This window comes from Micromys minutus, assembly GCF_963924665.1.
Source record: "Micromys minutus genome assembly, chromosome: 6".
Classification (NCBI taxonomy): Eukaryota; Metazoa; Chordata; class Mammalia; order Rodentia; family Muridae; genus Micromys; species Micromys minutus.
In genome coordinates, this window is record NC_137975.1 from 62826781 (window position 1) to 62841226 (window position 14446).

At 37.8% G+C, this 14446-nt stretch overlaps 1 protein-coding gene across 5 annotated transcripts in view; it reads left to right on the plus strand.

Moving 5' to 3' along the window:
* Nucleotides 1–14446, plus strand: part of DIP2C (disco interacting protein 2 homolog C) — a 358059-nt gene that overhangs the window by 236084 nt on the left and 107529 nt on the right. For all 5 annotated transcript variants that reach the window (XM_080917646.1, XM_080917643.1, XM_080917645.1 and 2 more), the window contains 3 exons: nucleotides 6465–6599; nucleotides 8034–8153; nucleotides 9557–9754. In XM_080917646.1, coding sequence (XP_080773772.1) covers nucleotides 6465–6599; nucleotides 8034–8153; nucleotides 9557–9754 — 453 coding nt within the window. The remainder of the gene's footprint in view (nucleotides 1–6464; nucleotides 6600–8033; nucleotides 8154–9556; nucleotides 9755–14446) is intronic.

Consider the following 14446-nt stretch of genomic DNA (forward strand, 5'->3'; position numbering starts at 1 on the left):
CACACAGGCTTACAGGAAGGTCAAGTACTGTCAGAATCAGCAAGACCAGCTAACACCAGAGATAAGCAGATGGCAAGAGGCAAGCCCAAGAACATAAGCAACAGAAACCAAGGCTACTTGGCATCATCAGATCCAACAAAGAAAGAAAACTTCAGACAAATTTCCCTTATGAATATTGATGCAAAAATACTCAAGATTCTTGCAAACCGAATCGAAGAACACATCAGAATGATCATCCATCACAATCAAGTAGGCTTCATTCTAGGGATGCAGGGATGGTTCAATATATGGAAAAACATCAACCTAATCCACTATATAAACAAACTCAAAATAAAACCAACACATGATCATCTCATTAGATGCTGAAAAAGCATTTGACAAAATTCAACAGTTCTTTATGTTAAAAGTCTTAGAAAGATCAGGAATTCAAGGCTCATACCTTAACATAGTAAAAGCAATATTGAGTAAACCAGTAGCCAACATCAAATTAAATGGAGAGAAACTTGAAGAAATCTTACTAAATTCAGGGACTAGACAAGGCTGCCCACTCTCTCCCTACCTATTCAATATAGTACTCAAAGTCCTATCCAGAGCAATTAGACAACAGGAGGTCAGAGGGATACAAATTAGAAAGGAAGAAGTCAAAATATCACTATTTTCAGATGATATAATAGTATACTTAAATGGCCCCAAAAATTCTACCATAAAAGTCTTACAGCTGATAAGCAACTTCAGCAAAATGGCTGGCTATAAAATTAACTTAAAAAAAAAAAAAAAAAAAAAAAAAAAAAAAAAAAACCAGAAGCCTTCCTTTACTCAAAGGATAAAGATTTAGAAAGAAATTAGGGAATCAACACTCTTCACAATAGTCGCAAATAATATTATCAAATACTTTGGAATAACAAAAAAACCCAGGATGTCAAATTATTCTCAACAATGAAAGAACTTCTGGGGGAATCACCATCTTTGGCCTCAAGCTGTATTACAGAGCAATCCTGATAAGAACTGCATGGTATTGGTGCAGAGACAGGCAGGTAGATCAATGGAACAGAATTGAAGACCCAGAAATGAACCCACACATGTATGGTCATGTGATCTTTGACAAAGGAACTAAACCCTTCCAGTGGATGAAAGGCAGCATTTTCAACAAATGATGCTGGTCCAACTATTGTTCAGCATGTAGAAGAATACAAATCATTCCATACTTAACTCATCGTACAATGTCAAGTCCAAGTGGATCAAGGACCTCCACAAAAAGACAGATACACTGAAAGTAATGGAAGAGAAAGTGGGGAAGAGCCTCGAACACATGAGCACTGGGAAAAATTTCCTGAACAGAACACCAGTGGCTTATGTTCTAAGATCAAGAATTGACAAATGGGATCTCCTAAAATTGCAAAGTTTCTTTAAGGCAAAGGACACTGTCATTAGGACAAAACAGCAACCAATAGAATGGAAAAAGATCTTTGCCAATCCTACATCTGATAGAGGGCAAATATTCAATCAAGAAGTTAGACTCTACAGAATCAAATAACTCTATTAAAAGTGGGGGATAGAGCTAAACAGAAAATTCTCAACTGTGCAGTGCTGAATGGCTGAGAAGCACCTAAAATGTTCAACACCTTTACTCATCAGGGAAATTGAAATCAAAACAACCCTGAGATTCCACCTCACACCATTCAGAATGGCTAAGATCAAAAACTCAGGTGACAGCAGATGCTGGCAAGGATGTGGAAAAAGAGGAACACTCCTCCATTGTTAGTGGGGTTGCAAGCTGGTACAACTCTGGAAATCAGTCTGGTGGTTCCTCAGAAAATTGGACATAGTACCACCTGAAAACCCAGCTATTTCACTCCTGGGCATATACCCCAAAGATGCTCCAGCATACAAGGGCATGTGCTCCAGAATGTTCATAGCAGCCTTATATATAATATAGGAGTTGGAAAGAACCCAGAAGTCCTTCAACAGATGAATGGATACAGAAAACGTAGTACATTAACACAATGGAATACTACTCAGCTATTAAAATAATGACTTTATGAAATTCTTTGGCAAATGGATGGAACTAGAAAATATCCTGATTGAGGTAATCCAATCACCACCTCCCCAAACAACATACACATACACATACACATACACACACACACACACACACACACACACACACACACACACTGTATGCACTCACTGATAAGTGGATATTAGCTCAAAAGCTCAGATTACCTAAGATATAATTCATAGACCTCATAAAGCTCAAAAAGAGGACAACCAAAGTACAGATGCTTTAGTCCTTAAAAGGAGGAACAAAAATATTCACAGGAGGAAATGCTGAGACAAAATTTCAAGCAGAGACTGAAGAAAAGGCCATCCAGGGCCAGCCCCACCTGGAGATCCAGCCCATATGCAGCCACTAAACCCAAACAATATTGCTGACAGGAGCTTAATATAGCTACATCTTGAGCGACTCTGCCAGATCATGACAAATACAGTGCTGGATGCTCACAGCCAACTATTGAACTGAGAACAGGGTTCTCAATGGATGAGTTAGAGAAAGGATTGAAGGGAGCTAAAGGGGTTTGTTTGCAACCCCATAAGAATAGCAATACCAAATCACTCGGAGCTCCTAAGGCCTAAACCACTTTCTATATACTACACATGGATGGACCCATGGCTCCGTCTGCACATGTAGCAGAAAGTGACCTTTGTTGGGCATCAATTGGAGGTGAAGCCCTTTGTCTTGCCAAGGCTCAATGCCCCAGTGTAGGGTAATGTCAGGGTGGAGAGGTGGGTGGGGAGCACACACACAGAAGCAGGGGTAGGAGGGATGGGAAAGTATGTTTATGGAGGGGATACTGGGAAAGCGGATAACATTTGAAATGTAAATAAAATGTATCCAATAATAATAATAATAATAATAATAAAACTAACCAGCACATACAAATCTGGAAACACTTGAAATTACACGGCTGTCACTGTTTCTATTTTCTATATTAGAATCATTATTCACCCCCTCCCAGAAGTAGGAATTCTGTTTATAGCCCTAATGATACAGTATGTTGAAATGCATGACTAATGTTAATCAAATTGAACCTCAGGACTTTCAGACTCGGGGTTGCTATTGTATAGAATGCCTTTTGTATCTTGTTCATTACATTGTGGGATGTGCGTTTGTTTGTTTTGTGATGGTATGCTTCAGACGATATAGTGATTAGCCATGAGTTAGTAGACAGAGTTCTAAAGAATTAAATCATTTGGAAACATCAACAAGAGCCTATTTGGCAGAAATACAGATGGAATGTAACAAGGATAAATACAGAGTTGAAGAAGGTAAAGAGAAAACTTGATGATTCTCTTTTCCTACTTCTACTCATAGGGATAATCGAATGGCATGTCCTCCCTACTGCTCCTCCCTCTAGTACTCACATGACTATTTCTGACAGAGACACACCTTCCTGGGGCAAGGATCTCAGAAATTGCCCGTAAGGATGTGGAGTTGTTTATTTGCTGGTCATAGTAAAATGCCATGGATTGTGAGACTTGAGCAGGGAATATTTATGATCCCTCAGCCGTGGGGCCTAGACATGCAGGCAACAAGCATTGTTGAGATCTCAGAGGCCTTTCTCCCTAGCTTGGAGAGAGCCATGTCTTTTGTAATGTCTCTGTCAATGTCTGCAATCCTGAGTCTTTTTTTAAAAATTATTTACCTAGTTGACAGCATGTTTGTTGGTTTGTTTCAGTATGCATGTTGAGAGAATGTGTGTTACATGGAATATATGTGGAGGTCAGAAGATAACTTTTGGAAGTCCGTTGTTTCTTTTCCCCGTTTTGGGATTTTGGGATCAAACAAATGTCATCAGACTTGCTCAGTAATTTACTGAGCCATTTCTCTGGTCTTATACCCCTTTCTGATAAGTCCATCAAATATAGTGGGTTGGGTTGGGGTACATTTCACTAGTTTTGTTTTTGTTTGTTTTTGTAACCATCTGCAAAATATCCAGTCACATTCTGATGTACTGAAAGTTGAGTTGCAAGCTGAGGATTCCGACCATGAAAGAGCAGATACTCTGAGGAAGGAACATGGTAAATGGTCTTTTTAGGAGTCTGTTGTCACTTTTGATTCTTCAAAACATCCCTGACTCAAGCCTCATACAACCAATGGATTATAATTCAACCAACTAATTCAACTCTTGTGCACATCTGTGCCTAAGATCCAACAGGGGGGGCCTTCATCTTTCTCTCTCTCTCTCTCTTTTTTTTTTTTTTTTTTTTAGTTCTCTGACTATAAAAGTGTGCTTTTTATAGCCTGTTTGATACAATGTTTCCCCTATGTGGTGTTTTTTGTGCTTTCATTGATGGAAGTGTTTATGAAACAGAAGCTGAGTTTATGGTTAAAGAGGCCAAAGAAGAAAGACTTCTATAGGAATGTCCTGGTGGTTTGAATAAGAATGTCCCCTATAGGTTAGAATATTGAATGCCTAGTCCTTAGATAGTGGCACTGTTTGAAGTGGTTAGGAGATGTGGCCTTGTTGGAGGAAATGTATGTGTGGTGGGTTTTGAGGATTTAAAAGCCCATGCTGGGCCCAGGTTCAGTCTGTCTGCCACCAGATCAAGATGTAGCTCTCAACTACTGTTCTAGCACCCTGCCTGCTGTGCCTACTGCCATGCTCCTGCTGTGGCAATAATGGACTGAGCTTGGAGCTATAAGCAAGCCTCCAATCAAATGCTTTCTTTTATAAGAATTGCTTTGGTTGGGGCTGGAGAGTGTTACTCAGTGATTTAAGAGCATTGGCTATTCTTCCAGAGGTCCTGAGTTCAATTCCCAGCAACTACATGGTGGCTCACAACCATCTGTAATGGGATCTGATGCTCTCTTCTGGTTTGTCTGAAGACAACTATAGTGTACTCATACGCATAAAATAAATCTTATCTTTAAAAAAAAAAGAATTGCCTTGGTCTTGGTTTCTCTTCACAACAATAGAACAGTGACTAAGACAGCCACCTCCAGGTAGTATAAGACTTGTAACATGGAGTAGTATAAAGGAAGCAATCTAAAGATTCCATGAAATATGCATTGGTGAATAAAAATTAGTATTCTGATAATACATTATTAGAACTTACATATGTTTAATTCCTTGATCATCTCTTGGACATGGCCTTATTGCTCTAATAATTATAAAAACTGTTCTATTGCCATTTAACCATTGAGGAGCTTAACTCTGAATATTATAGGGAAAGTTTGCCCTGTTCCTTGGCCATTTGTACTGGATAGTTCTATGCTAACTTGATACAAGCTAAAGTCGTCTGAGAGGAGGAACCTCAATCAAGAAAATGCCTAAGTAAGTTCAGGCTGTAGGCAAGCTGGTAGAGCATTTCTTTAGTGATTAATAAGGGAGAGCCCACTCACTTATTATAGTTTGTGCTGTCTCTGTGCTGGTGGTCCTGGGTTCTATATTGAAGCAGGCTGAGCAAACTATGGATGTAAGTCAGTAAGCAGCACCTCTCCATGGTTTTTGTATCAGCTCCTGCCTCTGAATTTCTTCCCTGTTTGAGTGGCTGTCCTGAATCTCTTTGACAATGAGCAATGCTGTAAAAGTGTGAGCCAGATAATCCCCTTCTTCCCCATGTTTGTTTGGTCATGGTATTTTATCACTGCAGTAGTAACTCTAAATAAGATGGCCATAGTGTGACACTTAATACACATTAGATGATAAGCTTTTATGAGTAACTATTTAATATTATTCATTTTTTAATTAGCTGTTTCTTGACATCGCTCACCATTTATCAGGAATATCTAGAGAATTTTGCATGTCTTAATTTGTTCCATTTACCCAATATCTAAGGTGATCACTATTATTGCTTCATTTCGATAGGTAGGAAAACTGAGGCACAAGGAAATTAAAATGTTTCCCAGGCCCTCCTGGAATCAACAGTGTTGCCCTTTAAGTCCTGGGCAATCAGGATCAAAGCTTGAGTTGTTTGCTGCCTCTAAGAAAAGAGCCTTGCTTCTATGAACAAACACAAAGTTCGTAATTCTTTATTCTCTCGTCATGTTGGACAATACTTAAAATGCTACAGCGAGTCATTGATCTTGCACCTGTTATGAAATTAAATTTGAATTTTTACCCGCTTTTCACTGGAGACATGGTACACATTATTTTAACATTAATTACCTTTGGGAGTTTTGTGGTTGACTTTGTTTAGAGATTTTTTTTTGTTTGTTTTTGTTTTTTAATAAGGTATGGTCTTTTCCTATATAGGGCTAGGCTCACCTCAAAAATTGTGATCTTCATTGCGTCTGCTTCCAAGTGTTTGGAACACAGGCTTGTGTCACTGTAGTAGATCAGAAAGGTCCTTTTGTATGAGTTTGTCATATTCTACACATTTTTGAGGCCCTAATTGTTTGACCTTCAGAATAACCATGAGGCTCATAAGAAAATTGTCTCCTATGCTTTTTATTTTTACAGAAAATCATTCTGCACCTCCTGATGTAACCACATACACCTCAGAACACTCAATACAAGTGGAAAGGCCGCAGGGCTCTACCACATCCCGGACAGCACCAAAGTATGGCAATGCTGAGCTCATGGAGACTGGGGATGGTATGTCTTACAGTGAGGTGCTTCCTCCTGAACTTTGTACTTCTGCCTTTACTCTGACTGAATGTCACTTCTAGACACTCATTGCTTGTCAGCTTCCTTAGGAACTTCACTAGAAAGAGAGCCGACCAGAAAATGTGAATTATCCCCACAATGTTTAAGGATTTCTCCTTATTAAAAAGAATGTAAATATTGCACAATTTAGCCATTAGAAGAAATAGATTTAATGAGATGTTGGTGTTTTTGCTAATGCATAACTAAAACTGGTTGAATCATTAGTCTTTAAGAAATTACAGTATAAATGTTAAGACCTTGAATGCCTTCAGAAGGCAAAATGAAGTTAAACGGAAAAACAATGAAGTACATGGGTGTTGTTAATGCCTTAGATTTTAGGAGATGGAGTCATCCTTTTCCCCCTCAAAATTGGAAGTAAATTATCAGTGCTTTGATAAAACAGAATAAAAGGCTTCTCTTAGTTTGGGTATTTTAAATCATGGTGTTTTATAGTAACATTACTAATTCCTGATGTTGAATGCAAACCTCAGATGTTCTATTCTTCTTTGTTGTATTACTGCCAGGGTTATAAAAGTTAGCATAGGATCTGGCAGTAAAGTTACACTTTTTAAAAACTTTATGAAAAATGGACAAAACAGTATCAACATGCTGCAATACATGTTCCTTCCAATGTTGTTGTTGCAAGGATAACTGGGTGGCTCACAATCTTGCTCTGGTCATCTCTTTAACAAATGGCATGCCGTCCTCAGCATGGTTGAAGTCCTAATGCTACTTATACATAAATACCGATTAAAACTATATCATTACAGAATTGGCTGTGCTTCCATCCTACTGCATTGTTTTAATTCTCTTGTATACCCATTATTAAAACTGATCACTGAGGTTCTTCTTGTCATTATTTTAAAAACTTTTTGTCATCTTTGAAATCTGTCAAGTTTCACAATTGGATAAATTCTGTCTAAATTATGTTAGAATTAGGTTATTCATTCTAAATAGCTGTCAGAATTAGGTAAATTCTGACTCCTGTGCTGTGCAGTTTCGTGTTTCATACTGTGTATACCCTCACCTCAGAGTCACACCCAGGGGTAGTGACTCTGACCGATGCTTCTAAACCACTGGTTTTGGATTCATCAGAACCCAATTGATTTGGATTAATTGATGAAAAGAATACTGTGTTTAGATGTTGAGAATTATGACTACTTTCCATGTTTTCAGAGCTATACTTATTTTTTGGCTCTGAAAGTACATTTTAAACATTTTTATGAACTAATGGAGATACACGTCAGTGCTTAGATGCCTTGTCTAGTAGGTATTAGGCCTTATGATGTATCCCCATTACTGGAAACAAAAACGTTGTTTGGAAAATTTGTCATAAATTCTTATTTCTTCCAGAGTTTATTTTATGTGGTTCCTGTTTTTCAGGTGTACCAGTAAGTAGCCGGGTATCAGCAAAAATTCAGCAGCTTGTCAATACCCTTAAACGACCGAAGCGGCCACCATTACGGGAATTTTTTGTTGATGACTTTGAGGAATTATTAGAAGGTAAGTATTTTTTTTTCTACCCTTTATTTTATGAAGTCCTTGGCTCTTTGTACAGTACTACATTTTATTCAAAGTGACTTTATTTTTTAAGAGTGATAATCTAGCCTTCCCATAATAATAGAATTCTAAGTCAGTGTAGGTTGCTGTTCCCATATCTGAAAGGTACACCAAGTGCTACACAATTAGAGTTTGAAGCCATCTGCCCCTCAGTGCAATGTGATGCTGTTCTGTGACTTAGGCCTCATTGTAAGGACTTAGTGCTGTGATATAAAAGCAAAATGAAATTATAGAGATCCTTGGTTCAAAGCCAAAGGGCATTTTTCTACAAAAGCTTCATAAGATTGGAGAAACACAGTAGGAACTCTGCCCCCTACCTCAGTTAGAATGAATGGTGGGGGCTTCAACTAGACAACTTAAAATTGAAATAAAAGTGTTCTGTTGTTGGATCAAACCCAAGGGTCTTGTTATTTGTTAACTGAAGTTAAGACTCAGCTGAGGGATGGAGAAACAGATGACTCTGGGAAAAAGTGCTTGGCACAGGTGTGAGGATAGGATTTCAGAGCCCTAGAATTCATGCAAAATGCAGTTTGGGAAAGTATAGACAAGATCACCAGAGAAAGCTGCTGAGACTAGCCTCATCTGTGAGTTGTGGATTTGACTGAGATACACTGCCTCAGTGTGGATAAGGTAGAGGAATGATGGAAGACAGTTCCTCACATCAGCCTCCAGCCTCCAAATGCACACTCATATGTATATGTGACCACATACCACACATACACACATGCACACAATGCAATTATACACATGAAAATTGAAAAATACAATAACATTTATGGAAGACTTTGCTGATTTTCCAGATAACAGGTTGAAGTGATACCTCAATCTCCGAGAGAACACTTTTCTAGAAATAGGGGGAATAATTTCACTTTCACTCTTATCTAAACTAAAAACCAGAGGATTGTGTTCTATGAGGCTTCAAGTTTCACTCTTGAAAGTACTTTTACTATCCTTTTGTCATTCAGAGCATTTGTAGATTTCTGTCTATATCTTGTCCTTCAATGGAAAAATATAATGTAAGAACTGAGCCTTTTTGAGCTTTGAATACTGTGTGCTAACAATTTTGACTTTAAACCCATGCATTTAAATGTGAGACTCTAGGCATATGGTTTGGTTTTGTCTGTTATCTACAAATGTTCTCACACCCACCTAAGTTCTGCATTCTGTGCTGCCTTGGAAATTGTAAGAACTCAGTGCTTTTGTTATATTCATAGTGGTTTGATTTTAGAAAAGCATCTTTGCCACCAGCCTTAAGTATCAATCTCTTAGACTTTTTATAAACAACTAAAAAATTACTAAATGGGTATCTTTTTTCTTAAAAATATTGTATGTTTAAATGTATTTAGTTCAACAACCAGATCCGAACCAACCAAAGCCAGAGGGCGCCCAGATGCTGGCCACAAGGGGGGAGCAGTTGGGAGTTGTCACAAACTGGCCACCCTCTTTAGAAGCTGCACTACAACGATGGGGAACCATCTCTCCGAAGGCTCCCTGTCTGACCACCATGGACACAAATGGAAAACCCCTGTATATCCTCACTTACGGTAATCCCTTAATGCCACTTGGTTCACTTTCTGACCTTTGCCTTCCCTGCACATAGTGCTACTGAATGGAGCCACACATTTTGGTGGCTCATTTATGTCTGTGTTGCCTTGATTGTTTCTGGTTTAAAAGTAGATGAAAATTTTCATAAAAAACTGTGTTGGTAGAGGAGTTATTATGTTTTTGTTTTTAAACTTAAAACCAGAAATGGATTATAAAGCTATAATTGTAACTCTATGACACTAGATTTTGTTTTTGGGTTTTTTCTTCAGATGAATACTTTTATTGGTAATCAGTACAAAGTATATATCAAATCTTTGGGCCTAGCTTTAAGTCAGAATTCCCCACAATACCAATATGCTATATTCCCAGATGTTGAAATTAAAAGATGATGGAAACTCCTGAAGTCTAAAATTTCAGAAGTATTAAAAGTTTTAAATCTCACAAATAGTTATGGAAAAATATTTAAAATTCTGTAGAATACATTGTGTGTGTGTGTGTGTGTGTGTTTAGAGATAGTTTCTCTGTGTAGCCCTGGCTTCCTTATAAATTGCTATAGAGACCCAGGGTTGCCTCAAACCCCAGAGATCTACCCACCTTCTGCTTCTCTGATGCCAAGATTAAATGCATGCAGTACACCTTGCTTTGCTTACATTTTTAAAATAGAGATTTATAGTAGAGAGAGAGGAAAAAAATGTTGGCATAATACTTCTTGGGCCACTTTCTACAATAATATATGTAAGAACAGAAACATTTTTGTAAAGCTAAATACTCAGATTTATTCACACAAATCACATAAAGTTACAAGCAGATTGCTGCATTCATAAAGAACCAAGTCAGAAAGCAAAAGTCTACATGTGTATCACAAGCACTGACAATTACATACATCTGGCTTTATAACTCTAGTCCTCTGTAATGCCAAGGTGAATAGCCCAAGTCTTCTGTCAAGGTTGATCAAAGGTTGATCAAAGCCATTTGGGCCAGTATTACATTTATAGTCAGAGAAAGCTGAAGTCTTAGAAATTTTTATCGAATAGGAGTCCGAGTATATAATGAGGACAACTACTTATTTCATTGCTTTCACATATGCAAACTATTGATACTGAAATTCAGTACCATAGGTGCCTTTATAGAGACAAAAGTGAATGCTGTTTGTATCTCCAGTATTGAGATAGACAACAACAAAAGTTACAGCAAACAAATTGTACAAAAGTAATGCTGACACTTTTAAATAGTAGTAAGCTAAATGCCTGCTTACTCTTGGGAGTCCAGAGGCTGCTGATTCTGGACTTTTTTTTATTTTGTGCCATTGTTTTTCCTCTGGTGGGGGTTGAACTCAGGCCTTTGTGCATGTAGGGCATGCTTACTGCCAATGTTCTAATCTCCTTGCTGGGTAGTTGGTATCAGCTCATATCGGTGGTGACCATCCCTAGTTGGTCTATTCAGGTGCATACCAATCTCTGAACAACTTCACAGACATATTCAAGATGATGTCTGACCAGGTTTCTAGGTACTTCTCTCATGTGCTACCATCCTATGTCTTACTTGGGCTAACCCCATCCTTAACCTTGATCCTCATTCTGTCCCTCTGACAAAGTCTACCTCTATGGTCTACCTCAGTAAGATCGGAATTTGGCCTTTTGTGATTTCAACATCGGAAATTACTTTTAGAGCTGTGACTTTTTAAATTTGAGAGATTTTAATCTTTTATTAAGATTCATGGCATTGATTGTGTTTGATTGGCTTCACTCTATCACTCACTTCTGTCACTCAGAAACAATAAAATTTGGATACATAGTACAGAAAACCACATAAATAGGTTTCCCTTAGTTCTTCTCACAGCATTGTTAACACAGACTAAATGTTCGTACATGGCCTGCTGTGCTAGAGAGGCCTTTCTTTAGGTTGCATCTCTGTGGAGAAAACACATCACAGCTATTTTCATACTACTGGATTCAGCTTCACAAAGACGTAAGCTTCATAGCTAAGAACAAATGGCTCACTTTACTTCTGCATGTATGACATTAGAAATTGCTTTTAAAAAAAACTTTGGCTTTGTTTTATATTACAAACACGTTGGATAATTATAAGGAAAGAGCTTGAGTTTTAAATCAGTCATCAAGGTTAAGAGCCAGATGCTGTGTTAGGTAATAGAACTAAGCAGAGCCAAACATTTGGAGAGTGGTACCCCAGGGGCACGTTTGCATTTCAGGTACCAAAAATGGGATTGGGGCTTAAGAATGTATTATGTTTGGTGGTATATTTTTTACAATTTCTTTGTATTTGTGGCTACATTGTACACTTTAAAATAGATAAAGAAAATTATCTGTGATTTAGCATAGGTTTGTTCTTTTTTTTTGTTTTTTAAGTATGCTCCTAGAAAAAGGTTGTATTCAGTCAAAAAGAGGAGACAGTTTCTGTCCAAATTAATCCTGAAAGTTAATTTTATACTTGGAATTGCTGCTGCTTTCCAGCTAATGAGTCCAACAGTTACCTGTCTGGGGAAGTAGGGACACTAGCACCAGGCTTTGTGTCTGTTCCAGAAGTTGTGTGCATTCTGGTGACCTGCAATCATTGACTAAGGTATAGAAGGTTTGTGTTATACAGTGGTACAGTACTCTGGCTTGGGAAGTCATAGCTTAATAAAAGTGACTTCTCAATAGTCTTATCACATGGAACAAAGCTGTAGTCCTCTCTGTTGTTGAGCACTTGAGGAAACTAGTGCTTGCTTCTTTGCCCTTTGGTAAGACAAAAGTTGAGGCACAAGAAACCGACTATTGCTTTGAGGGATACATATTTTTATATATGCATCATTCCTGTACCCTAAATGTTGTGACTTGTACTGGTAGGTCACTTAAATTTTGCTGTACTTCTTTTTGCTGTATTTAATATTATTTGTCAGTCATATGCCATGGGTTAATCCTCATTTTTGCTTGTTAAGAAAATAATAGAAAGTAAGATATTTTAAATACAAGATATTTTTAAATCTAAGCTTGTACCTTATCAGTACATAATATAAAAGTGTTGGCTGACACAGTGAATACTATACATGAGTATTATTTCTGAGAGAAACAAAAAATAAATGAACCACAAATTGGTTATTTCTCCCTGAGAAAATACAGGGAGGCACATTGAATTTAAGTTGTTGTAATGCCTGAGAAACTAGTATAATCGAAGGGCTATAGTATTTAGCATCTTTAAGTTTTCCTCCAGCCCCCAAATTTAATTTTCTATTAAGTCCTGAGGCAGCAGAATTCTCAGCTGAGAAATTTTGATTATCTAGTAGAAAATGTAGATAAAGTTATAAAGGATTTGGTAACAGATTGCAATAGAATGGAAAGTTCAGGAAATAGGAATGGCATAATCTTAATTCTTGAAAATACACAGTGATGCGCAGTGTCACTTGGTGGGGCCTGCATCGTCTTCTGCCTTCCCTTCTCTTGTTAGGATGCCTGTAAGTACATTTTCTTCTACTATATAAATGTTTGTTTTTTCTTTTATTTTAAAATATTTAATATCCATACATGCACATGACATATTTTGATCAAATCCGTTTTCCTAGTCTTTCCCTTTCAATTCTACTTCTATCTGCACCACCTCTTCTTACAACTTACTGTGCTCACTTTTCCTCCCAGCACCCAGTGAGTCAGTCATTTGGTGCTCTGTATGTGCATGACTGCAGACAGTCTACTGGAGCATGCGTGGCCTCTAATCCATGAAGAAAACTCTCTCTTCTGCTCTTGTTACTTGCCAGTAGCTCCTCTCATCCATTCTGCCTTACTTCAAGCATGTCAGGGACATAACCCTTCTACTACCTCGTTGTTGTCACTGGCAAGTGTCTTCAATCCTTGGTCCAGTTTTATGGGTGATGTGCACTAATCAGACTGTATTGCCCTTCCATATCCACCCATGCCCCTTCTCTACAGTCACACTGTCAGTACAGTAGCCTGGATGCCATTCAAATCTAAGATGAAGAGAACAGTCTTTGTCAGCCATTCTGGAAGTGCTTATTCTCCTCTGATTTCCTTCGGTTTCCTCTTTTCTGAAAACTAAGATGTAGAAATACTAAGCATAAGATTGTGTGCGAGGGTATAATGATACCAACTCCCTCCTGTCCTAGCCGAAAATGAAGTTGAAGCATTAGCAAACTGTAATACTTTTAATTGATTGGTTTGTTTATAACACATTGCTTTTCATTTTATTCAGTGACAACAAAATGTAATTATTCAGCTAGAATAGTTTCCCAGTTTTGTTCACAGCCAGGAAGGTTTAAAGGCTTACATTATTTATGGGGGAAAAACACCACTCCTCGTATTGTTTCTTGTGAACTGAACTGATGACCATTGATAGAGAAATGAACTCCCCAAGTGAGCAATGACTTTAAGGATCTATGGGGTTGAGATGAGGAAGAGAACATGAATGAAATTTTAATATCTAGTAATGAAATACAAATTACATTAAGCTACAGACAGTGACTAAACTTAATTGGTTCTTGCCTATGACATTAGTGCCCCCCACCAAGTGTCTAGCATATGCTGAGAATAAAGAATTGTCCTGAGAATTCATTCTCCTAACTCACTATCAGGTAAGGGGCAGACAAGTAGACAGATCCTATGGAGAATAACAGCAATATTAATTCAGGTAGCTGCAACAAGAAATAAATTCAGGTTTTTATTTTTGTTTTGTTTTCAAAT